Source organism: Anopheles funestus, chromosome 2RL (genome assembly GCF_943734845.2).
Source record: "Anopheles funestus chromosome 2RL, idAnoFuneDA-416_04, whole genome shotgun sequence".
In the NCBI taxonomy this organism is placed as follows: Eukaryota; Metazoa; Arthropoda; class Insecta; order Diptera; family Culicidae; genus Anopheles; species Anopheles funestus.
In genome coordinates, this window is record NC_064598.1 from 97,202,151 (window position 1) to 97,226,581 (window position 24,431).

A 24,431-nucleotide genomic window follows, 5' to 3' on the forward strand; every position below is an offset into this window, starting at 1 on the left:
GGATATCGGATCGCAGATTGCACATACGCAGTGTTTCACAATAACATCCGAACGAATGTGTTAAGCTCTTGGGTATACGAACACGTTTCTGATTCTACTACGATACAACACGGGCGCTTCCTCATCGAAATGATACGATGAAGAAGCTATTCATTTGAGCGATTAGTCCACGACTTACATGGCAACACGGAGAGTTTTCCTGCTGTCCGCTATTGCGATCCAATGCTCTTGGAGAAAGAATCCATTGATTTCCATTTGGCACGCGAATCGCACTGCTTGCCATGGATCTGTTCACAACTTTTCACTGTTAGGAAGCTGATCCGCGGTCTCTCGATACCCAGCTCTGTAAGGCTAGTCGTCTGTGGACAGATGCGATGCGGGAATCGTGGCGATCCACGGATACGTTCCCGTACCGGACCACCCTGTTGAACGATCGACGAACGCCGTCTTCCTGTCGGTGGTAAAACGAAGTTAACCCTTGGCTCAGAACCTGTTAGATTAAGCTCTTCACTTTTCGGTTTGCTGATCGTGTAGATTGACTGTGGTACGGTGAACGGTAGATCGTCTTCCGTGTCGATTTCGTTGAAAATCGTTAATGCCGACTTACGGATGGCCGTGGTAGATGTGCCCGGTGTTCCAATCATCGAAACGGAAGGAGTTTTATGAAGACGCGGAGTAAACATGTGTCTAATCTTTCCCATCACACCGGAACCGGTTCCGTTCGGTGTCACGAGTGAGGGCGGTTCATCAACGCCACTCCGGCTGGTAGGTGTGATGATGCGTTCCCTACTATTAACCGGAGCTACTGACGTTACCGCGGGATCTATCTTTGGTTGCGAGCTGAAGGCAATATTACGCTTCATGGGTGATAACATGGGGTCGACCGAAGGCCAACTAGCGCGTGGAATTATTGGTGGAAGTACGGAGAGCAGCAACATCGGAAGACCACTCGAACCGTGCGCTCGTGCAATCGCACAAGATCGCGTATCATGAAGGTTGGGTTCCGAAGAGCGCGGCGAGCTTTGTGGTGAGCGTTCCTGAAGTAACCGCTCTAGACGACAAATTTCTGCATCCAACAGCTCAAGTTCCTTCCGGTACACTCGATTCTGTACCTCAACTCGAAACTGAAGCTCTCGGCGATCATCCAACACGAAGCGACGTGTGTTGAACTCCATCTTTAGCCCCATGCTGTGAATGATAGGATCGTACACTTCACCCTTCTCGAAAATGTCCTTTATCTTTGGTAGAAACAGTAAGCACAATGTTGCCGTCGTCGATATCAGTACAAAGCCGGCCGTTATGACGAAGGCAAGCGTTACCTTTTCGTAGAGTAAGTTCGCCAGCACCACCACACTGGCACTGGTAATCACCACACTGTACACCGAGATGCCGATGTACTGCGAATCGTTCAGTGCCGATATCTTCACGTTTCGCGTCTGCCATGCCATATACACGCCGACGATCAGTAGCAAACCCTTGTACGCGTACAACATTCCCAGCCAGCTTTCGTAGTGTCTCGAGCGGCACAGTTCCACCTGGGGCAGAAACACAACACTACGATCGGTAGCACTGATCTCTAGCGAGAGATTATGCAGATGCCGCTCCATTGGATCTGCCGCCATCCAGAACGATACGACAAATGCATCCACGAGCAGTAGCGCACCTATTACCGAGATCAGCTGAGTGTCCCGCAGTATCTTATCTCTGCAGAGTCCACCTGCGCTCTGCGTAAAGATGCGATAGACACGAAACGTTTTGGCAAACATTGAACCGAATGCGAGAGAAAATCCGGCCGACAGAAAGTAGATCCGTGCCATACAGATCGTTGAGAAGGTAACACTCGACCACGGCAATGTGGAGTGATCCAGTCCGAGAAGAATTGTCGCGGTGTAGACGAGTATACAACCGCATACGGTTATGGTGCTAAGCTTTGGGCTCGATAGTTTGATTGCTCTGGAATGAAGGGCAAAGGAAAAGTTACTTGGAAATCGTTTATCAACGATAGACTTTATCCTTACTCACTTTAGCTTCCGGAACCGTAGATTCAATCCAAGAAACAGTACCGAAATCCCGATGCCTACGAGCGAAAGGATCACCACCGTATAGAACGCTAGTGGGTCGATCGTGTCGACGCGCAGCCTCAAAATACGCTTCGCTATCGGCACTTGTCCTCCGGCCCACACAATCGGCACACAGTACCGGCAGCCAAAGTCCAGCGTTGCGTTCTTCGGATAGTAGAACGCAATCATCTGCAGCTGACCGCGCTGTATCTGATGGAACGATGTCGTCCCGATTCGATCCGCACCCTCGAACGATACCGGGCCGGAAATGCCATTAAACTTTAGCAGATCGAACTGTCGCAGCAACTCCTTCGCGATGTCATACCGGGTGTAATCGTAGTCCGCCAGATGGACACGGTTCGCTACCATTTGGGACCAGGACTTTTCCGCACCTCGAAGTGCTAGTGCCATCGCCCACACGGCATCGTACGTTTGGGGAGCAAACTGTGACACCGTACCGGTTACATTCATTTCCCGCAGCTTCTGCAGAAAGATGTCGTTCGTCTGGAATGAAAAGCAGCAAGGAAAGGGTTCTTCTATCACCGTGGCACACAAGCAGTAAATAAACAACAAGGTTCGGTAAACATGCAAACATGGGAAGAAATGTAACCAACCACTTGGTTGGGATTATGCGGCCGATTATCGGCAATCGATCGAAGTTGTGCAATACTTACTAATCCACTCAGGGCCGTACCCATACCGACGATACTGTTGTAGCTCGATACGATTATTAAGTTCTCCACCGCCGTCAGCAGGGCTTTGGAGGAGCAAACGGATGAGTCCGTGTCCGATAACCACCAGGACGAGATGTATGTGTCCTGCAGAATCCAGGCATACTCCGCACCGTACATGCCCAAGTTGTACACCTGTACAACGACCAAAAAAAACCGGGATTAGCGATATTGGCGGCAAGTCTTGATGTACGTTCGACGTGCACGTGCACGTTGACCTTTTCTTGCTTACCTCGCAAAACACTTGAGGAGCAATTTCATGCGAAAAGCTCCCGATAATCACTCGTACGTCTCGATCCTGTATTTTTTATGCATGGCAGGGTCGGAAATGAAGGTTTTGGTTGGTTGTGGTTCGCAAACGGGTAAAGGAGAATGACAGAAAATGGCACATCTTTAGCGCTGGAATAATAAACGATTTCTCAGGACGGAAGCTGATTCTTATCGGAACGTAAAGTGCAGTGAATTGTAACTACCGTGTTGGATGGAATGGGGTAATGATGATAGAACAGAGGTAGAAAATAGAGATGTGTTTTGGGGTGACTGGATGGGTGTATATGTGTGGCAACAACAGATAAATGAGATGAGAGTTTCGATGTTTGCGAGTAGCTTACCTAGCGCATATTATCATGTGTATGGTGGTGGCATTTGGGAGCAAATTACAACAACTTTCTACTGGAAACTAATAGAGAGATAGAAACATTGGCATTGAAGTGGAAACAAGTGGTGGAAAAACCTAAGGTGTGTGGGTGGGTGTGTATTGAAAAAGGGAAATGGAAAAATAACACTTTTCTTTCACGCCATTCCGGGACTGGGGAAAGAATCTACATTTATACCCGTAACAGCTTCAGCTGTTCCTTAAAGTCAGTTTCGGCGAAGGAAATGGTTGCGGCACACGTTATGTTTGCTCGCTCGAGTTCCGTCACGAGATCGTTTACCGCCAGCGAGTACCCTTCTTCGTTCTGGGAAAAGGTGGCCACCGTGTCCCAGCCGAACCGCATCAGGAACGCTATACGGGCGGGATGGTGCGATGAGTCTGGTGCAACGGTGCGATAGAACAGGGGAAACTCCCTACGATCGCTCAGCGCCGGTGAAGTGGAACCAAAGGAGACCTAGGAGATGAGAGAAAGAGAGAGTGGGAAAGAGAGAGAAATGTGTCTCTTTTAGTAGTAGAACTTTTATAAGTGTATTACTCCTCCATCCATTCCGCCTGAAGGTATGCAATGCTTTAATAAACCTCTTCATCTTTTAACAGGAATTTCAAAACAGTATGTTGCATACCTTTAGGCGCCTCTACTCGTAAATTACAACCTATTAGTCTATACTTCCAGGGGAGAAGCAATTTATTTATTCCGCTACATTTCATTACCTGCAGAATGTTCCAGTAGGGTACGACTTTGGCAAGGCTTTCGGTAACTTCGGAACAGGCCGATCCGAGCACCATGATGATGCGCTTGCTCTGGTGCGTGTAGAGTGCGTGAAAGAATCGATCAATCCCAACGCCAGGATCACACTGTAACAAACCATACATGTGTACGTGTTCATCCGGATGCTACCCCCCTTGGTCTCCGCATATGTATGTACCTTTGTGTCGTTCGTGATGAGCTTTAGCTTGTAGCCCAACAGCAACCCTCGTCGGTTGATGTGTTGCACTGCCAGCTGTGCTGCCGCCAGCTCACTGAATCCTTCCCGTCGTTCCTCACCACCCTTGGAGCTGAGCTCGAACAGCCCAAGGATGGTTACCTCACGGCCACGTCTCTCACTACCGGTCGGCCGGGTACGTTCGAACACCGTATTGATAATGTTACGATTTAGCTCCTTCGTTTGGTTCGGAGCGGACTTCCGATTGGCGGCACTTTCACTTGCCATCAGCTGTCGTGGCAGGGCGTCGAACAGCACCAGTACCATCATCATTGCGAACGGCACGTAACCGCCCGTGCAGGGCTTCCGACTCATCGTAGCAACCACACCGAACAAGGCGAACAGACAGTGTGTACCAAAGATAAGGACGCGTTTTTCGACTGCTCGCAGTAAGCCGTTGCCATCGACTGGCTCCAACGACAACGGAGTGTAAGCAGTGTTTGACAGAGCCCGCGAAACGTGGTTTATCCTTTCGATTGAGCTGCACGTGCCACAACAACGTTCAAGTGTGCTCGGTCTGGAGTGGGAACGAACATGGACGCAAAATGAAATTGGGAGAATTTTGTATAAGCGAAAAAAAAACCTGGGACAACAAGAATAAAAAACAAACTTCAAATCTAGGCCGGTTCGCTAAGCGGGAAGAAAGTATCCTTTCCTATCCACCCGAAATGGTATGCGAAGAAAAACACTAAATGTTATTGGTGCATGTTTTTAAGATGAACTTCAATGTCCATCCCCGTACGGTCCAGACCGGGCAGACCGGTCGTCGGACAATGGAGCGTACCGGTTTCGAACAAACAGCACCATTTACAAAGGAAAAGTTTTGTACGCCTCCTCCAGGAACTGCTCGATCCGTTCCATCAGCATCGTTTCAGTGGCTTCCCAGGAATTGGGGGGGAGGAACTGCCTTGCAAGGAAGTTATTTTTAAAATAAATCCCAGATTACACCATGATCCTTTTCGGTAGTGTATCGTTCCTTGGTTCGCCTGATGGCGGAACGAACTTTTAGCAAGTTCGTGAATACAAGACAGGAAAAGGAGAAACGATTATTTTGCCAAGGGAAGCATAAATCATACATTAGTTGTAGGTTGTAGGAAGAACTTACAAATGCAGGATTGTACAATAACAATTTCTTATGAACAACCGAGAGACAAAGAGAGAGAGAGAGCCCCTGTCAAACATAATAAACAGAGCGTGAAGGGAGTTTTAAAATCGTGTAAAACTATTTGCAAAGATGCACTTCTGCGCCTAAGTGCATTGGATGATACGAGTCAGTAGTAAAATCCATCTCAGTTAAAGTGAGCCTCGAAAATAAAAGTTAGAAGCAAGCTTGCCCTAAATAAATGAAAGCTTTTTAAATCGTTTTGCGATTGACAAGTAAAAAAAGATGCAAATTGAATCTTTAATTTTGTTTGTTTGAATTCAAGGTCAAGGCCAACAGTAAGGTAATCGTACATAGAAACAGAATGATATTTTTGTAAAACGAATTAAATACATTTTGGCTTCTTAATTTATTGTTCTATTGGAAAAGTTTTCATTCGAAACGTTTTTTTTATGTTTTCCTCATTCCAACAATTTCAACATCATCTCATATAATGCAAAATCCGATTTATCTTGAGCAGTTAATGCTATTATTTTGTCACAATCATAATGCCGGGTAAGGCATTTCATTCCACCTTGAAAAGAATGATAAATTCCACAGAATTCTTCGGCGTCATATGATCCTCATTAGAAAAGCCGACAGTCTCTGCTCAAGTATATATACTTCATTTTTTATCCTTTTATTTGTCCACCATTCTTCTCTCTCTCCTACTCTCTCTTTTTTATGTAGTATATAGCACGTTCAGTCGAGTTGTATTATTAGCCAGAGCATATGTCTGTAAACTTTGATGAGATTTGGCAATACGTGTACGCACCGATTTCCATGCCAACTGTCTACCAAAATCCTGTGCCTCCTGTGTTGACAATGTCATCCGTATGTCATCTTGTGCGTTTTTCGGTATGGCATTAATTTTGAAGCAAACCGTTCCGAATACCGCTCGGAGGTAAGGCGTAATGGTTACACATCCCTTTCGTATGCAGGGTGTACTTCAACTACGCCAATCAAATATGTGGCGCGGTGGCGGCACATACGGCCATCATCCGTCCATCCAATCTGTGCATCAGTTTATCGGTGCTTTTGCTCGATTTCGCTTGATTTGTCCACGCAAAAACCCATCAGCGGCAACTCATCCACCTCAGACAGTGATCGGCAAAGGGTTTCCGTAAAGCGCATAAGTGAAATGACCTTCGCACGCTTGATTTCCCAACCTTTAACCCGGCATGAAGCGTAGGGGACTTGTTTCAGGTCAACCCTGCAGGGATAATGTCAAGACTGAATTGCTGGCGTTCTGGGAAATAGGACGAGATGAAGAGATGGACTATCGGAGCCAGAGCCTGCCTGCCAGCTTTATGGGAAATGGGCGAGGGTTAAAGTGCAAACCTCCATTTTCAAAACCCATCCCAATATACGTGACTAACACAATAGAACCGTGTGTGTGAGGAATTGCATACATACGGGCGACTGAACACGGACTGTGGACTTCGAGTGCCATGAAATGATGTTATTGTCTCGACTCCCCCCAGTCAGAGCCTAGCCAGAGCAAGTTTTAATGAAAGTCTCAACAGTCAATCGCATGTTAAGAGGGATGGTTAATAACTTTTTTAATGTACTTTGTAGACAGTGTAGAATTACTTATTTGATACTTTGTGTACTATTTTCTAAGCACAAAAATTGCTTTAAAAAACCTATGGAAAATTTTGTAATTTACTATATTACCACAAGAAATTATAATTAAATATCACACCATATTAAAGGTATTTCCTTGCACCGATGAAAGTGACACGTTAACACCAATCTTTCAACCAGCTTCACCGAGTACTAGGCCAAGAACGGATTAAAGCCATCGGACGCCACCACCGTTTGCCGTCACCACCCGAGCACGAAGACATACCTTCGGCCTGACTCGTTGAAAAACATTTCACCATAACGACGGGCCGATGGGCTTTTGTTTCACGGCTTTTCCCTCGGCTCTGCGGTGAGCTTTACTTATTCTTTTGTGGCCGGGTTTTTGCCTTCACCATCTCAGATTTCCCCTTGTGCTGGTTGTGGTTTTTTTCCTCTTCTTTTTCCTACTTTCCCAAGAACTTCTTCATTCGCAGCGAGATTCTTTTCCCGTCCTTCCCGGCCCCTGGGGACCAATCCTTGTGTGTGTGTGTGTCCTTGTGTAATGGCAGTTGCAACACGCGACTGGTGAATATACCGCAATAAAACAAAACAGAACCGTACCGTATACAACCGCGGCACGGTGTGACCATTATCGATGTTGGAAGATGGAATTTCCTCCATCCTCCGGATGGCAGTGATTGAAGGTGAATGTTTCCTTAATAAATCCCCACAATTGTTCGCAACCATCCAAGGGGTACGGATGCTTGACGAATTTTCTGTCGATCGTGCGACACGGATTGTGTGCTATTGTCCGTGTACTACGGGGAAAAATCGAAAACAGTCAGCCCAGACCGTAGCACAGTGTGGAGAAGACGGGCGAACAAATTGTTCGCCTTAACTCATGGAAAACCGATAATCGTGATGTGGAAATTGCATACCTGTGGGCGTTTCCGTTAAAGTGGCTACACACTGATTGTGAGCCTACAAGTATGCAAACCGCAAAACAAATTGGTCAAAATATTTGGTAAAATATATTTTCCAACATGTAAAAAATGGTTCAATGTATCAGTTTATACTTATATCTTTTCTTCCATAAATTTAACCCAAAATTATTGCCTTTAATAAATGTCATTGCGTAGTCACAATGCAACTTAAGTCTTTCGAAGCTCGAACGCTTCCTACACCAAAGTCGAACTTTAAAAAATGAATCATATCGATGCGGAGTGGAAAGGGTGATTACTGAAAAGCCTCTCCAAACCGCCACCCAGAAAACCACACCGTGGCGAGCGAGGTAAAAGCACTCGACGTAAATTACAATGACCACAATAGGTAAACGAATGGGCAGTTTTGTGTCATTCCTTTACCCCTTTACGGAGCGGGCGGGAAAAAGTGAATTGTCTTTCATCATTGTCTCTGCTTTGTTGTGGTATTTTCCACTAGTTTTACTTGCGTAGCTTGGTGGGTTTTGTTTTCTTTTCTTTTTCTCGTTTCTTTTCTTCCTCTTACGCAACTCTTTGCCTTGCCGATTCGAAACAGAACGCGAGCACATCGAGCAAGAAGCACCACTAAAGACTGAATCGGTAACCTGGAGTACCATCGTAGCATGCTGCTACTGACTCGGTGTTTTTGTTTTCTTCCCGCTTGCACCATTCCTTCCGAAATGGGTTTGATTTTCTCAGCGCGCCAACTTAAATGCTTACACATCCTTTTTCCGGGTAGAAGAGGGAAGAAGAGAAACGATTTCTCCTCTGTTTTGCTATATATCATTATAATTATGATTATTTAAACCTTTTTTCCCTCTCTCTATCATTTTGAACTCGCTTCAAGTAAAGCCAATTATCATCAAGGAAGCTTCAAAGTAAAAAAGCTTCGCCCCCCACCTCCCTGGAAAATTCCAAGACCTACCAGTGCTGTGGCAAATCTTCTGTTTTTCGATTGTCTGGTCCCCAGACCAGCACTGGATAAGCGCCAAAGAAGCCACCACATCTCGTCAACTGAAAATGCCACCACAGCCCCCAAACAAAAACCACGGACGCGCGCGCAAACAGGGCGCGCGTGCTTCACTTTGTTCTTCACAAGATAATTGCCGCAAACGCGCAAACCGAACCATCGTCCTTGTGCTCGTCCTTGCACTTACACACCGGCCAGGGGGGGGGCCCAAGCTCAACACGTACAACGTGCTTTCCACCGCTTTCCATGTGTGTCGCTTTTGTCGGGTCGTAACGGAGGACTTCAGTGTGACAACGTGTGTGTGTGTGTGTGTCCTCTCGAAAGCGTGCGGAAGTGCTTTCTGGCTGTCATCGTTTGGCGCGCAACGAGTGCACGAAAACCGGAAACATCATACAGCACACGTTCTCCAAAAAAAGGGGAAAACGGGAAAAAAGGGAAAACCCCCTCGTTCTCATGAAGTACCATATCGCACCGTAGGACCGTTTTGCAATGCTCGATCGATTTTGCACTTGATGTGTGCACTGTCTGTTATGCCACATGTGTATGTGTGTGTGTGTGTGCAACGTAGGCGAAACTATGTTTCCTTCTAATTGAATTTTAATTTAAATGCATTTAGCCCGAGTGCACTTGAAAGCGGCCCATTAAAGCAGCATCGGAAGATGCATAAACGAGTGTGCCATCCTTTTGGAATAGTTTTGGAAGGATCCGGTGGAAAAAGGACCTAAAGGGCTCGTCCTAAGGACCTAACCCAGGCCACGGGTATCCATCTCGTAATGGAAATGGAATTTCGATTGATTGAATGAATCGCACTGCACAATCAGCGGCTGATCTCATTTGTGACGGTCCCACATTAATCTGCCAGGCCGGTCCCAGTAAGACAGAATGCTGTCGAATCACAGTTAGTAAATTAACCAAACAGAAAAGACAAGAAAAAAAACAAAAAAAGAAATTCTCAAACTCATCAAACGTGCAAACACGTCCTGTTACACACCGAGGTTTTGCTTTGGAAGGTGCTTTTACATTTACCCGTAGCTTCCCTTTTTATGCCAACCGAGTGGGGGGGGTTTATCTTTTTTTTAAAGAATCTCGTTTTGTAGTTTTGATTGGATACTTTTCCCACCCACTCACCACCCCGCCCCCCCCCCCCCCCGCCTCCCCAACTTTTCGGGCACATCGTAAAGCTGTTTTGCAAGTCCCAGAACTTTGGCCGGGATTAGAGAAGCGGACCGGTTGGCCTGTACCGCCTGTACTTTGTGCCACGGTGTTGGTTCCATTTCAACCTACAGCTTAATTCCCCTCGGGGGAAAAGACACATTCGAACCATACACACAAATGCCAACGAACAGCCAACAGCCAACAGTGTGACGAACCGGGGAAAAAAGGTAGCACAAAATCTTGACCCTTAAACACAATTGCAATCCCTTTCCTTCTCCCCCCTTTCCCGCACCCATTTATTCCGACCTTGTTCACTTCAAAACGGCCCTTCCCAAAGCACGAGTTCCCGGTTCCCTTAGCTTATTAGCAATGGAATGCTGCTGCTGCTACTGTAGGACACAGTCACACTCGGCGCGCGGCTCGAATATTTCCACCACAACGGGCAACGACACGGGCAACACTTTAAAATGCCGGTTTTACGAAAGTGCAATTAATCCTCATCAAAGTTTTAAAGAGCGCGGGATAGTGCCCGAACGCGCGATCCTTCCCGAAATTGGCAAAAATCTTCCCAAGCGGAGGGAGGGGAGGGAAAAAAGGGGAAAAACAGGAGTACAGGTATGCCAAGTTCACGACCTACGAGTGCAGACTCTTCCGGTTCCGGTTAACCTGTTTCCTTTGCTTAACGAACCCAAAAAACTCACGCACGCAAACACGCAACACGCCGAGCCGCCCGCTAAAGAAAGTCCGTCCGAACGCGTCAGAATCTCCGATGCAACTGAGAAGAGAACTGCTGCTGCTTCGATACCGGAAGATATATGGACCCCTTTTTTTGCGTCTCGGTTTTTGCCCGCCCGACTTCACCGGGCGCCTCCATCGAACTCCTCAAAGATGAAAGCAAAAGGAGGGAGATGATGGAGAGCATTTCGCTGAACAGAACCGTGGGCATGGTAAAGGCAAGTTTTTGTTTTTAGTCCCGTTTCCTTCCTTCCTTACTGTGTGTAGGTGTGTGTTTTTGTGTTTTTTCTGTATATTATTGATGCTGACTTCGTATGGGTTTTCCACCAACTCTCACCCCCACACAATTTCCATCCTATCTTGCTCGCGGGCTCCCTTTCGTCGAACGCGACAGCAAGGTGAAATGCTTTTCGCATTTCCGCCTACCCCCCCCTTTCCACCTTTTCACCCCTTCTACCCCTCCCATTCCACCCCTCCAACCACCATTACAGTGAACGGAAAAACACTTCACTCTCGATTCCATCTGTGTCGTAGTAGTCGTTGGCACGATTCGAGTGTGCAAAGGCTGCTATGTTTTTCGTGTTCCATATTTTTTGCCCCCCCTTACACCCTTTTTTCTTTTTGCTCCAATTCAAAACCGTCTGCCGTGGTTTTTCCTTCTCCCGGCCCGCCCTCATACCTGATAGAGCTTTCCAATAGTGTGTGGTCGATGAAGTGGATCTTCTAGTCCACACGGGCTGCACCATCTACTGGGCATGTGTGTGTGTGTTTGTGCGCTGCACCACCCGTCATAGGCTCTTTATTTGTTTTATTAATTATGTACCATGCTCCATATCGGCAACGGTCGCTTGCGCTCATGTCGTGTCTGTCGTGTTTCCGGGGTGCCACCTTCTTCTTGCAGCATCCGCAGCATCCCGTTAACCTTTACACGAGGAACGCATACGACGACGGCGGCACACGAAGCGAAAAAACCCGATGCCTTGGGCACGCCGACGCACTAAAGGGTATGGTTTTGCGCGCGTGAATCCTTCCACTCGGAGGGGAAAACTGTGGATGCCACGTGCTTTTCGCTTCCAGCTGGATGCCGGTTCCGTTTTGCGCGGGAACCTGAATCCGATTTTGTGAGGTTATATTTTTAGCAAAGCAAGCAAACAGGTGGGAAAGCGACAGTAGACAGAAGATGGCCAAAAATGAGGTATAGCAAAACGATGGAAAACAATTCAATTGTGATGAAATTGATTTTTGTATGGTGGAAATTTTATTTTACAGTAAACGGTTTTTTATGGCTTGGGGCTGGATGCGGAACAATCGATACCACCTGTTGGATGCTATTTCTGATTCGGTACATATAGAATTGAATGAACGTTTGTTACAAATAAGATTAGGAATAATGGTTTTCTTACCGATTCGAGCACCGTTTTAAGTCCTTTCCATGGCGTTTTACCAACAATTTTTAAATTCTTATTTATTTATATTTTCTTTGGTAACTTTTTTGAATATTTCATAAGATATGAAATTGATAATATGAAATAAATTTTAATACAAATTTTGTATCTTATTACACAATGTTTTACAATTCGTCTTGACTTCATGACCTTTCATGACTTTTTTCATATTATTAACTTGCGTTTAATATTACTAACTAATTAATAATACAAATTTGCGTTTATGTAAAATATTTCTGAGGTATATAATTACTTCAACAAATTGATTTACTAACATTTATTCTAAAATCTTTCTTTCCAAAACAAAATAATTATTTAGGAATGAACGTTGAACAATAATTCAAATTAATTAAAAACCGTTACGTATTTATGTTAAAATATAGAAAACCAAGGTCGTACATAAAACATTCAATCATCTTCTATCTCCACATAACGGCTTGGAACACCCCAAAGCGACACTCAGTGAGTAAGGAACAGATGACCATGAATCTACCATTCCCTCTGTCTCCAAACGGGCCCAAATTAAATTTTCTGGCTTATATGTCCAACTCCAGCAGTGTCCCGTTCCGCTCGTCACGAAATCGATCGATTCGCACACAACATCGTCAGTGACCCATGAACGTTCCGTAGCAGCATCATGTGGTGCCTGTAGCCCGAGGACATAAATTTAGATCACCGGCCTCAATTATTCACAAACCAACCGGACCAGAAACCTAACCGCTGACCTGCTGCATAGTGTATGAGATTAATTTCATCGAAGCTCATTTAAAACGATTATTACATAAAAATTATCACCCGCACTAAACGAACGTTGATGTGACATAATGATAATAAAAAAAAAATTAGCACCATATAGTACGTTGGATTTCAAACCATTTTCAAACACTGCGCGAAATGGTTGGAACAAAAAACAAAACGCTAAAAATCCCTACAAAACCGTTCGCTTTGCTCAGCAAAAAACCTCAACATTTCCACACCAACAGATCCGTGTGGTCAGGTGCTGGTGATGACCTCTATCCAGCATAACAACATGCTGGAAGAAGAGACGCCACGGGGGGGAAGGGGGCGTTAGAGAGGGTGAAACGAAATGGAATAAACGGGAACGGCACGCTCCTAACACAACCCTGGGAACCCTGTGCTACATGAAAGGTAAATAAAATAATAGCTCACGGTTTATGCGTTAATATTTTATGCATCAAATTGGAATGAATTTTGCTGCTTTTTAATGCTAAATTATTTAAAATGCTTTACTCCCTGCTTTGTCGACCACGAGCTACGTAACGGTGGGTTTTTGTTTGTTCTACGATTTCTACGCAATGTCCAGTAGTTAAATGATTAGTTAGGATTTTATGTTAAAATTTGCTAAGGAAAGAAAATAAGAAGAATAAGAAGAAGAAGAAGAAGAAGAAGAAAGAATGTAGTCAATACTTCTTTAATATTCCTTGAACAAGGACATTTTAGAGACAAATTAGGCGTTACGTGGCTTACAAATTGCATACTTTTGCATACGCCTATGCAATCCGCAAAAGAAATCAAAGCAATCGTTACGAATTTCCCGCATGACAAAAATAACTTTGCATTTACATTATTAACAGCTTGTTTAGCTCTCGTAGTGCAGAAGCCGCAATCGTGTGGTTGTTGTGTATAAGTATGTCAATAAAGCAAACAAAAAAGGCACACTTTATCACATTATCACACAGCGCTACTTTGCTCAACCAAAGCGCACCAAGCGCTGAAGAAGAAATCGGCGATGTGTGGCAACATTTGCTCCACCGTAAGGACCCACCACCGTCATTCTTTACAGTGTGAGAGGCAGCAATCGAGCAAGACAAGTAGGTGGACCTTCGATGGAAAAACGATTGCGCAAACATTTTTGCTCACTCTCAACGGTTTGCTGCTAGTAACGCACGTTAGCTCCATAGGAACCGCCCACTTTTCCCAGCACAGCGTGCGGATGCTGCTGTTCACCTGCTCGCACGCTCGGCATGCAAGCGTTTTATCCTTATCAGGCAACCGGCCACGGGTAGTGAAAATTTGCATATCCTGCAAATGGAAATTGTGATCGAAGCAAGCATGGCGTTTGCTCGGTGATACGTGGCTACTGCTCGTAGTATTTCATCACTTACCGTTGAGTGGATTGGTGGTTTGCAGTGTGTTGATAGTAAAACTTGTACTACGGAACATGATGTGCCGCGGTGTGTGCAACGCTAGGTACAGGCCTTTTTTACTGTGAAGTGAAGCAATTTAACAAAGTGTTGTTTAAAGTTAATGTGACAGAAGGATCTGTGTAACTTAAAGAAAGCTTTTCGGAAAAGCTGTACACACGTGTGAGTGTGGAAATGTGGCGCTAGAATAAGGATTATTAAAATATAAGTGGAGCACAAGTGGAATCCATTTATAAGCAGTGTAAAATGCTGTCCTAGCTGTGACAAAGATAAACACAAAATATATTCTGTTTTGGGGTTCCAACGCAAGGTGAAAATGAACGCATTGACGCAAAGCATCAGTCCAATACAATCGACGCTTGGTCGTTTGGTAAGTTGATTATTAAAATTTTGTCTAATTTTTAAGAAATTTATAAAGGATGTACTTTGAACGCTGACATTCCAAACACACACAAATGCAAATCTCACCATCCAAATGCTCCGGAGCCTAAATTCACTTTCACGTATACAAAAGTCCAACGGAAGTGGTAGATCTTCCTCCGATGACAGTGACACATCGCAGTGTGTGTATTTGTGCCAATCTCCTAGGCAACCTCACACACATAAACGCACGCAGATCCCAAAAAGTGCAACCCAAAATAGCGAATCCTGGCACACCAGGCTGGCGAATCGACGGAATCACAGTATGTAGACAAAATGTTGCAAATTTATCGATTTTCAGCTGTGCCAGCAATGGCTCACTGGTTGTATTCTCGTCATCAACATCATCTTTTTTTGGCACACACGCACACACACACACACACGCGCGTATATCAGCCAAGAGTCCCCAGCATTCTCTTCCGGTTTGATGAGTTGAAAGTCGATGAACGAGCATTGGTAATGATATCGACCGGATTGTGTCGATTTTTCGAGTATTAATTTCGTCCCTGCCATTCTTTATTTGAAGGCCGCAAGACGGATGCTTAAAGTGATGATTCCTTCCTTCAAGTTTTAAGCCAGCTTTACAACGGTTAAAACATTATTTTCAGGCATTTTTCAAAAAGGTTTACACTGAATCCAAGGGGGTTTTAGTTTTATTATAGTATCTCTTGTAGTTATTTCTTGTAGATATCAATCTTTTTTCGACTTAATCTTGTCATTGTCAAATTGTCATTCACCGGAAAGCAACTAAAAAATGAGAATGGAATTGCTTCCTCCAAACACCTTGAAAACACTACAAACCTTTCTTTACCTTGTGTACACCTGCAACTATTCCTTGACACTAAAACTAATTGCATTTCCTTCAAGAAATCCATCTCGCGTCTCCGCATTTCAATGCTACAAATAAACACACAAAAGAGCATGGAAGAAAAACCAACTCCAATTGAAAGATTGCAAAATGCAGGATCAGACAGTAAAATTGTAACCTGTACCATGGCGCGTTTTTTCCCGAGCGTAAAAACTCAACATCCGAGAAGGTTGATCCGGAAACAAAAACAATCTCGCGGCGGATATCACAATCTCGCGGGCACGGGAAATTCTATTTTCAATTTTCCACACTGCAATTTCTTTCGATTTTTGCCCGTTCAAGATATCGGTTGTGTTGGTTCCCTTGGGACAGCAAAACACCTCATTCCACAGACATGAGCGTAACCCTCACACACAGGGGCACCAGGCGTCTCCATCAGGTTCGGTTTGTCATTTCTCAATCGAAAGCCAATTACTTAATGAGTGAGTGTGTCTCTGACCATCGTCATCATCATCACCATCAGTTGCATGGTGGTGGCGATGTGTAACGCCCTGACATACACATAAGGGACAACACCTTCCCTCGTAAACGGTCCGTCACCACACATCGTTAACACCTCGTGCGAAGAACAATTGTCTTAAGGTGTGTGTTACACCTCTCCTTCCAGCGGGGGTGTTGTCCCGGTGTTTTGTGTCACTACACTTCAACAACAAACTGCGGCAACGTCATTGTTTACCGACCTAAAAAAAAGGGAGAATTTCCCGACGGCAGGACTTCGACGTCCCGTATCACACACCTAATCAACTTTTCATGAACCATTCCTTATGGGACACGGTTTGTGGTTTGCGAAACTGTCATCGAAAGGCAGGCCCATCCATCCATTCCAGCAATAGCAAATAGATCGATTAACACAATTGAACGTGTTGCAATGTCATCGGGCTAATATTTGATTAACCTAATGTTGCGCTTGCAGCGCTCTTGTCTTGTTGTTTTTTTTTTTCTTCGTCGGAGTTTCACGTTGATAAGATTCCCGATTTCGTACGCCTATTAGATAAGCTTATTGTTGTAAAGGATTTTTTGTCGATGGTTATTGCTTGCGTTGTTGCCACTGTGCCACGTCAAGCAGGGACCACCTGCGGTGTAGAACATAAGACGGTTACATCTATCCCGCAGTGTGGCGTTAATGGTAAAAGCAATAACAGGGGACCAGCAACAGACACAGACAGGGCGCAAGTATCGCGATTTCCCGCACCAAACACGACCTGGGCTAAACAAACGATATTATAATCATTATTACGTGAACTGAAGCAACAGCAGCAAAGAAAAAAAATTGACATAATTTCAACAAATGATATAGCCCAAGTAAAAAGGAAATCTTCACCAGTCCAGCAGTCCACTGCAGGGTGCTTGGGTGAATAGATTTTGATAAATGATAACCTTGATTGAACTGTTTGACTAAATATTCTCCGCGCTTCCTTCTCTGTCTACCCGGTTTTGCGGACTACATTATGCTCACAGCAGGACCTCGATACGGGTGCGTCTTCATCCACCGCGACAAGGGCCGCAACCTCAACAGCGGCCGCACTGATTCTCTCTGTCAGCGGGGGTGACAGTCGTGCGAGCGCTAGTACAACGCTCGTCGTCGGTACGGCCACCGTCGGGGACACGCAGCACACGAACGATTTCCTATCCACCTCCCTCTCCTCACCGGTTGCCTCGTCCGTGGCCGCCAATTATCTTCTTCACCAGCATCACCTTCATCAGCAGCAGCAGCAGCATCAGCAGCATCAGCTCGATCAGCATCATCAGATACATTCACAGCAGCAGCACAACAATCTGGACAACCGTGCCGGATCAGCAGTGGCAGTGACCAGTGTCGGTGGCTCTACCGGTACCGGTAGCAACAGTGTCGTCTCGAACGGTTCCCTCTCCCACAATGGTAAGTCACATCAGCGCAATGGTAGCAGCAGCAGCAGTAGCAACCCGGCCATTCCATCCTCACCGGAACCGGCAGGATCGCTTGCAAACGCAACGCTAACGCATGTGAATCCATTTCACGCGAGCAATGCCACGTCCACGGCACTCACAAACGGTAGGACACTTTGTTGGAAGCTTCCATGCGTCCTCATGGCCTCAGAAACGGGGTAATTTAATTGCTACAACTCCAACCTCATGCCTTTATGCACGCAGATTTCTATCCGGACTATCGAATCAGTTCCGGGTATCGGCTCAATTCGCACCATCATCATCATCATCACCATCATCATCATCCGCACCATCATCATGGGCCACATCCACGGGACCTGACCGCATCACCGCCCGCCATCCCGGGTCACCTCCCGTGGACACCAGCGGCAGCAGCGGCCGGTACCTTCATACAGGAAAGTTGTGATAGTTACAGCTTGCGCCACGAGCACGGTAAGTACCGATCCGAGTCCCACGTCGCTCCCAGTGTAGCTTCCCATCATATACACCCCAAAACAAACCCGGCCAAAGTTAATAATTTTGCTCCATTTTAGAGTAAATTATTTACATTACTCGTTCTCGTTGGCTTTTTGGAGTTTGAGAACGCTCAAATATTGACACTTCCACTACCCACGAAACACACGCTGTAACGTTTGTAATGCTGTGCTTGCTGAATGAAAAGTTGCCCTGAGCCCGGACCAGGACTGTGTGTGCGCCGTGCTGTATAACGCAAATACTTGCATCCCTTCTTTCTCTAACCCGCATTTTGCCGCAAACGCTCCGCAAATGAAGCGTCCTCCTAACCCCAATGTTCCGATGCCTTTCTGCCCTCGTCGTCCACGTGTTCGAGTATTTTATTCGAAAACAAATTCAATTAACAGTACAGAAACAGTCAAACAAACCGGTGGGCTGGTGAGTAGCGAATCGTTTCGTACGGTACGGTTGAAACCTCCCCCGGGGGCTATGGACATATTAAATCAACTATCGACCATAGCATATGCTTACGAGTTTGTTGAGCTATTTTAAACTTAATAATAAACAATAGGTTATTGCAAAAAAAAGGATACACGTGGACGGATTATTGGGCCGGAGACTAGGGCTAAATTGTAGGTTATCATGCCAAAGGCTGTGGTTCAGTTCAGTAAAAAAATGAATTTTAAAATAAAAATGTCATGTAAGCCTTTTGGCAAGAATTTTGCAAGGATAATAAACCCGATAATAAATAGATTGTACATATTTATGAAACAGTTCTTTTATCCATGAAAACTCACAGGATCTATGATCGATCAGCTTAAAAGATCAACTGTGATCTTAAAAGTATCAATTGCATACTTTCAGGATGCGTTTGTATTCAATACACAACTTCAGCAACAAAATTGCATAATGTTAGGCGTTTTTTACGCTGGAATCGTTTAGATGCGTTACTAAATTGCTTAAAATAGCTCAATTTTAAAAAGAAACAAACGTTTAAATCTGCTGAAAAATCGTTCCTTTTCCTCAATCACCTTTTCGCTGCATGACATAACAATGAGATTTTTTTCCCACATTAAACCGATCTCTGCTCGGTTCGACCTTTCACCAGCAGATCACCCAACCAATGCCACAAGATGCAAAAATTGTCCCACCTGTCAGTACCTCTTCGTCGAGATGAAAAAGAAAACTTAAACAGTTTTCCATTGAAACTGTCGCGGCGTCTTCGCCAACATTTCGGCTGACTTTTCCCGTCATGCAAGATAATCAAAGAATAAATTACACAAAGGACTTTAATATTCGGTCACAGCGGGCGGTTCTTTCTCGGTTGTTCGTCCTTATACCTACTGTATCGGTAGGTTCACAAGATTTTGCCAGAACGACACGCAAAGCGCATGTATGTGTCCCACACACCCGTAAGTGTGTCATCTTTCACTTCTTCAGCATTATAATGCTGTCCTTTTTTTTTGCTAGTTTGGTCTCAAATCGCTTATCCTTCTTGCGCACAACAGCGCGAACAAAACGCGTTACTTGCGACAACAAAAAACCGCCTCCTTAAAATGGAAACGGAAGTTGAATCTTGTCGCAATCTCGCAAGCTATCTTTTGCTTTTGAGGATGGGTTTTTTTTTATCTTTTACGCTCTACTACTACGGTACGATACCGTTTTCCAGAGAAAGTAAGAACCAAACTGTATGTTATCTGTTACATTTTCATGTCCAAACGGACTTATGCTTCTGTTTTTACATTTTCCTATGGATAACACACCTTTGGTCATTTCTTTTTGTAGGGACGAAATCCATACGGAACGAACGGTCGGCGTTTTTCGATTTCGCGACTACTCCCGCCACAGCACATCCGGCTGCTGCCGCGGCCGCCTACTGTTACCGGCTGTCTACACCTCCCCAACTAGTGAAGCGCGAACCAAACGATGGTAAGTAAGAACATCTTCTTAAAAATTACGTCCACCTTACAGTAAGGAACCGAAGCGAACTCGCGTCCCTGCCGTGGAACGGAAATGTAACCAAAATTGACTATCGAATTGGTTCCTACAAGGGGAAACTTCACGCAGATAGTACCTTCTATTTCCCACACTGTACGGCCCTGGGCGTAAAGGAAAATTGTACGCGCGAGTACAATCAACAGATGAATAATCGCGAATCAAAATTGCCACATAATTTAATTTCTACCAATTCTGTTGTAAAATTCTCACCGACGGAAACTGAGCGAGGAAACGGAGAAAAGCGTGTAGGAGGAAAACATTCTTATACGAGGGTTTCCCGCTTGATGCACAAGAAATCTAAAAGGTGAAATTCCACAAATACACCACTTGAACGACAACTTGACTCGGGCCGTTCAAATACCCTTCCACACTTTTTTGTGGGAGAACCGGACGCGTGACAAATATGGCATGAAAGCGACATCTTCCTTAATCCACCATGCATAAAACCATAAACACAAACAAACCCTGAAATGGGTGGAAAACTGCACAAAAGGAATAAAGCAGAAAACACCAAAATATGTTCAACATCATCACACACTTCGATCTCAATGAAGAGGTGTGTATTGTTAATGGTTCATTCAGAAGTCGATTTCATACACACACACTGACACCACCACTATTCCATCAAATTGGATTTCGTTTTCGTCACCGTACTCGCGCGTTCTTATCCGCGAAATCCGTACGCGAGTGTAGATTTTGAAAAGTAAGGAACAAAAAAATGGTAATTTTTTATTTCGCCTTTCCAACGCCATATCGAGCTACGATACCGTCGGAAAATTGACACGCCTGAAGGGAGAATGAATTGTGAATTAATATTCATTGCCTGATCGTGTCATCCTGTGCTACTGTTGCTATAGGGATAGAGTGGTGGCTTTCTCCTTTTACTCCTCTCACACCCATTCGCGTGTTTATTTTTTGTTTGTTTGTGAGAAAAACCTCCCACCAGCCGTGAGTATCAGGACGTGGTGAAAATTTATCACTCAATACGGTAAAATCTAATTCCATTGCAAACACTCTCACTCTAATCGCGAGAAGAATAATCTCTAATGCACCTTCTTCGGTTTGCGGTTTTGATTAATCTGATTGACTTTCCAGATTAGAGGTTATTGAAAGGCAACAATCATATTTGCATACTTGTAACTTTGGATTTTTGCCGTACTGGCAGGGATGGAACGGAAGGTGCTTCGGATTGATTGAAATTGAAGCGTCGCGAGCGTGTCACTTTACACGAAAAAGATTAGCAGCTACACCAGGAGCAATTTAGTGGTATATTGGTGGGATACCGATGGGAGTGATGAAAAATTGTATACTATGAGTTAATGGAACATCCCGCAGCTTAAAGCTTTCCATTCTTTAACCAAGAGATTTAACTACAATAGAGGTTACTGATTGTTTATGTTTATGTGTTGCTTAAGACAAAAGTTTATTAAAAATTAATCACTTTTATGATTCCACTACAAAATCTCTTTACCAGAGTCATTTACTGTGAGCTAATAATACTTCATTTTTAAGGTCTAATTTGGCCTGTTTGTGCTAGTTTGAAGTTGTCTTCGTTTGTTAAAATTTACCACCGAATTTTCTTTACGAAGTTTCTAACCTTCCAACATTTGCCGAACGTTTTTACTCCCAAAAATCCAGAGGACCTCCCTACGGATGAATTGAGTGATACGACTAAGTTTGTTTGACTGGAAAGTATCAAGCATTACGAACCATTTATTATTCATAATTTTACATTAAACCTTTCCCCGCTTTTCGCACAACCTGCCCACCCGCACAACAGACAAACGAAGGGTGCACCAAGGGGTTTTTCCCTGTATGTTTCCCGATTTTCTCACCACCTTACTAAACGCCACCCTAGGCGGCAGGGTGCCGTACGCGTGGCCAAACATTTCATTAGCATTAGCACCCTTCTACGCGCTCTTCCCCACAATTCCTTCCAGCTCCAGGAATTCCTTCAAAAGTCCGTGGTAAAATGTTATCCTTTCGGGAGAAAAAACCCCCGTTTGTCGAGCTACCAGTCCGTACCAGGTCGTACAGCGAAGTGAAGCATAAAATAGCTCTATACCCTTTTCTTGGGCGGTTTAAGGGTATCGTGGTCGACACGTAAATTCCTGCTACGATTAAATCCTTTGGACATCGTGCTATCGTACAACATCGCTTATGAGCCACTTGTTTACGCAACAAACACATTTAATCGGGCCATCAGAGTATCAGAGGAAAGCACCCTGTTAACAATGAACCTAACCTACTGGTACTTCCCCTAGGGAACACACCGAAGCTGGGGGCACAACACACACACACACACACCCTTTGGTGCTAAAGGGTTAGGGGTCGTAGGGAAAACAATGGAGAGATTAAATTTGCAACAAGCCACCCCGTGTCCAAACGATGTAAGCCACGTTAATGGCCTAAAAGCAAGGGACCACGCCGGGCGGGTGGTTGGAAAGCGAGTAGAATGAATCGCCACAAAACGAGCAGCTAATTGTTTGTCTACATAATTGATATAAATGAAATGAAGCTTCTAATTGAAGTCATCCCCATCCATTCGGTCCATTCGGCGTCCCGATTTTGGGTGAAATCTCAAGCTGCAGAATTGTGCGCTTCAATGCGCGCTATTTCAAAAAGCGAAAAACCGAAAAAAAGACTCTCAATCTATTAAAATTGCATAAGCGCAAACAATGGCCAGATTGGCCAGCCCGTTTGCATTCCCGTTAGCGCACCAAAATCCCGACGGAATTTTTGGCAAAAGGTGGGTAGTACCTTTACCTGTGCCGAGGTACCGAAAATCCGATTACAGCTGAATCCCGTGATTCCCGAGGTTAAGCTGGTTGGTTAAGATACGCCAGTGTTGTGAAAGAAACAAGAGAGAAAAAGAAGAAATCCATTGAAGCCATCGCACGAGAAGGGAACCAGCTCTATTAGCGACATTAAATATGCATAATGGCAACTGCTTTTAGCCGTCGTCGACGTTATCGTCATTCAACCATTTCGCAACGGATTCTCTTCGCCGTAGTTTCGTATGCCTTGTACTGATGTGATTCGTTTTTTTTCTTGTTTGGTTTGTCTTCCCCCTTCCATCTCGTTACAGTATCGGCGGCCGCTGCCTGGCATTCCTACTCGGAGCGAATGTTTTCCGATCCGCTGTACACGTCGCTCAAGCTACAGACTCAACAATCTTCCCCGCCACAGCTGGTACCGCAGCACTCGATCTTTCCCGACTCTACGTCCCATCTGGCATCGGCAGCAGTAGCAGCGGCCGCATCCCTCGAACATCACCAACACTCGCTGGCCATTGGGACGCACGGTGTACAGCAAAGTCCCGGCGATATTGGTGGCTCTCATGCGACCGATCCGTTCCTGCATCAGTCCAGTATTGGAGGCGGTGGTTACGCGTACCGTCAACCGGCGGACATTGTAACGTCGAGCGAAACCGACTACTGTACCGGGGCCGTTGGAACGTCCGCTTCCATCGCTAGCATTACCACGACAACGAATACTTCCCCGTTGGGAGCGCTGCAGCAAAATGGTTCGAACGGTGCACTGCACCAGCGGCGAGGATCACTTCAGCTGTGGCAGTTTTTGGTGGCCCTGCTCGATGAACCATCCTCCAGTGCTGGGTGCATTGCTTGGACGGGTCGTGGAATGGAGTTCAAGCTGGTCGAACCGGAGGAAGTTGCTCGTCGGTGGGGCATACAAAAAAACCGTCCCGCCATGAACTATGATAAGCTTTCGCGCAGTCTTCGCTACTACTACGAAAAGGGCATCATGCAGAAGGTAGCGGGCGAACGGTACGTGTACAAGTTTGTGTGCGATCCTGAAGCACTGTTCAACATGGCGTACGGTACATCCGGAGCGCAGACAAACCAATCGTGTAACGGTGGTGGTACCGGGATGGATAGTGGACTAGCGCACGGTGGCCATCACGGTGGCCCAAATGGGACGTCCTCGTCCTCGCCCAACTGTCACAATGCGGGTCCACCCGGTGGTGGACAGCTCGTTGGAGGAGGCGACGTAACGGATGATGTGGATCGGAATCCTTACTTCAACGGAAGCTCAACGGTGGTGTACAACCAGAGCGGTTGAAACTGGCGAGACTGGTGCTGGCACGAAAAAAGCCCCACAATCCATACGAGTTTTGCTCAAACTACCCGCTAATGAAGAGGTACTTTCTGGTCGTGAC

At 45.3% G+C, this 24,431-nt stretch overlaps 2 protein-coding genes across 2 annotated transcripts; one reads left to right on the plus strand and one right to left on the minus strand.

The window, feature by feature from the left end:
* Positions 1-29: 29 nt before the first annotated feature.
* LOC125763374 (gamma-aminobutyric acid type B receptor subunit 2) lies at positions 30-11,149 on the minus strand. The gene is made up of 8 exons (XM_049426472.1): positions 10,875-11,149; positions 4,373-4,946; positions 4,158-4,301; positions 3,625-3,900; positions 3,024-3,089; positions 2,735-2,926; positions 2,023-2,564; positions 30-1,953 (listed from the first exon to the last, which is right to left on the minus strand). The coding sequence occupies exons 2-8, from the start codon at positions 4,742-4,744 to the stop codon at positions 210-212; spliced, it is 3,336 nt and encodes a 1,111-aa protein (XP_049282429.1). The 5' UTR covers positions 4,745-4,946; positions 10,875-11,149; the 3' UTR covers positions 30-209.
* Positions 11,150-14,438: 3,289 nt separating this feature from the next.
* Positions 14,439-24,429, plus strand: LOC125763423 (ETV5-related protein Ets96B-like). Its single transcript, XM_049426616.1, has 5 exons — positions 14,439-14,956; positions 17,336-17,906; positions 18,005-18,232; positions 20,039-20,182; positions 23,340-24,429. Exons 1-5 carry the CDS (start codon positions 14,903-14,905, stop codon positions 24,332-24,334), a joined length of 1,992 nt encoding a protein of 663 aa, XP_049282573.1. The 5' UTR covers positions 14,439-14,902; the 3' UTR covers positions 24,335-24,429.
* Positions 24,430-24,431: the final 2 nt, after the last annotated feature.

Coding starts and splice junctions, on each gene's coding strand:
- LOC125763374 (XM_049426472.1), bottom strand. CDS start 4,744: ATGAGTCGGAAGCCCTGCACGGGCGGTTACGTGCCGTTCGCAATGATG. Junction 3,090..3,624: donor AACAGCTGAAGCTGTTACGG/GTATAAATGTAG, acceptor TAAAAAATACAG/GATCGAGACGTACGAGTGAT. Junction 2,927..3,023: donor CTCCTCAAGTGTTTTGCGAG/GTAAGCAAGAAA, acceptor GTCGTTGTACAG/GTGTACAACTTGGGCATGTA.
- LOC125763423 (XM_049426616.1), top strand. CDS start 14,903: ATGAACGCATTGACGCAAAGCATCAGTCCAATACAATCGACGCTTGGT. Junction 18,233..20,038: donor CAGCTTGCGCCACGAGCACG/GTAAGTACCGAT, acceptor TTCTTTTTGTAG/GGACGAAATCCATACGGAAC. Junction 20,183..23,339: donor GAAGCGCGAACCAAACGATG/GTAAGTAAGAAC, acceptor ATCTCGTTACAG/TATCGGCGGCCGCTGCCTGG.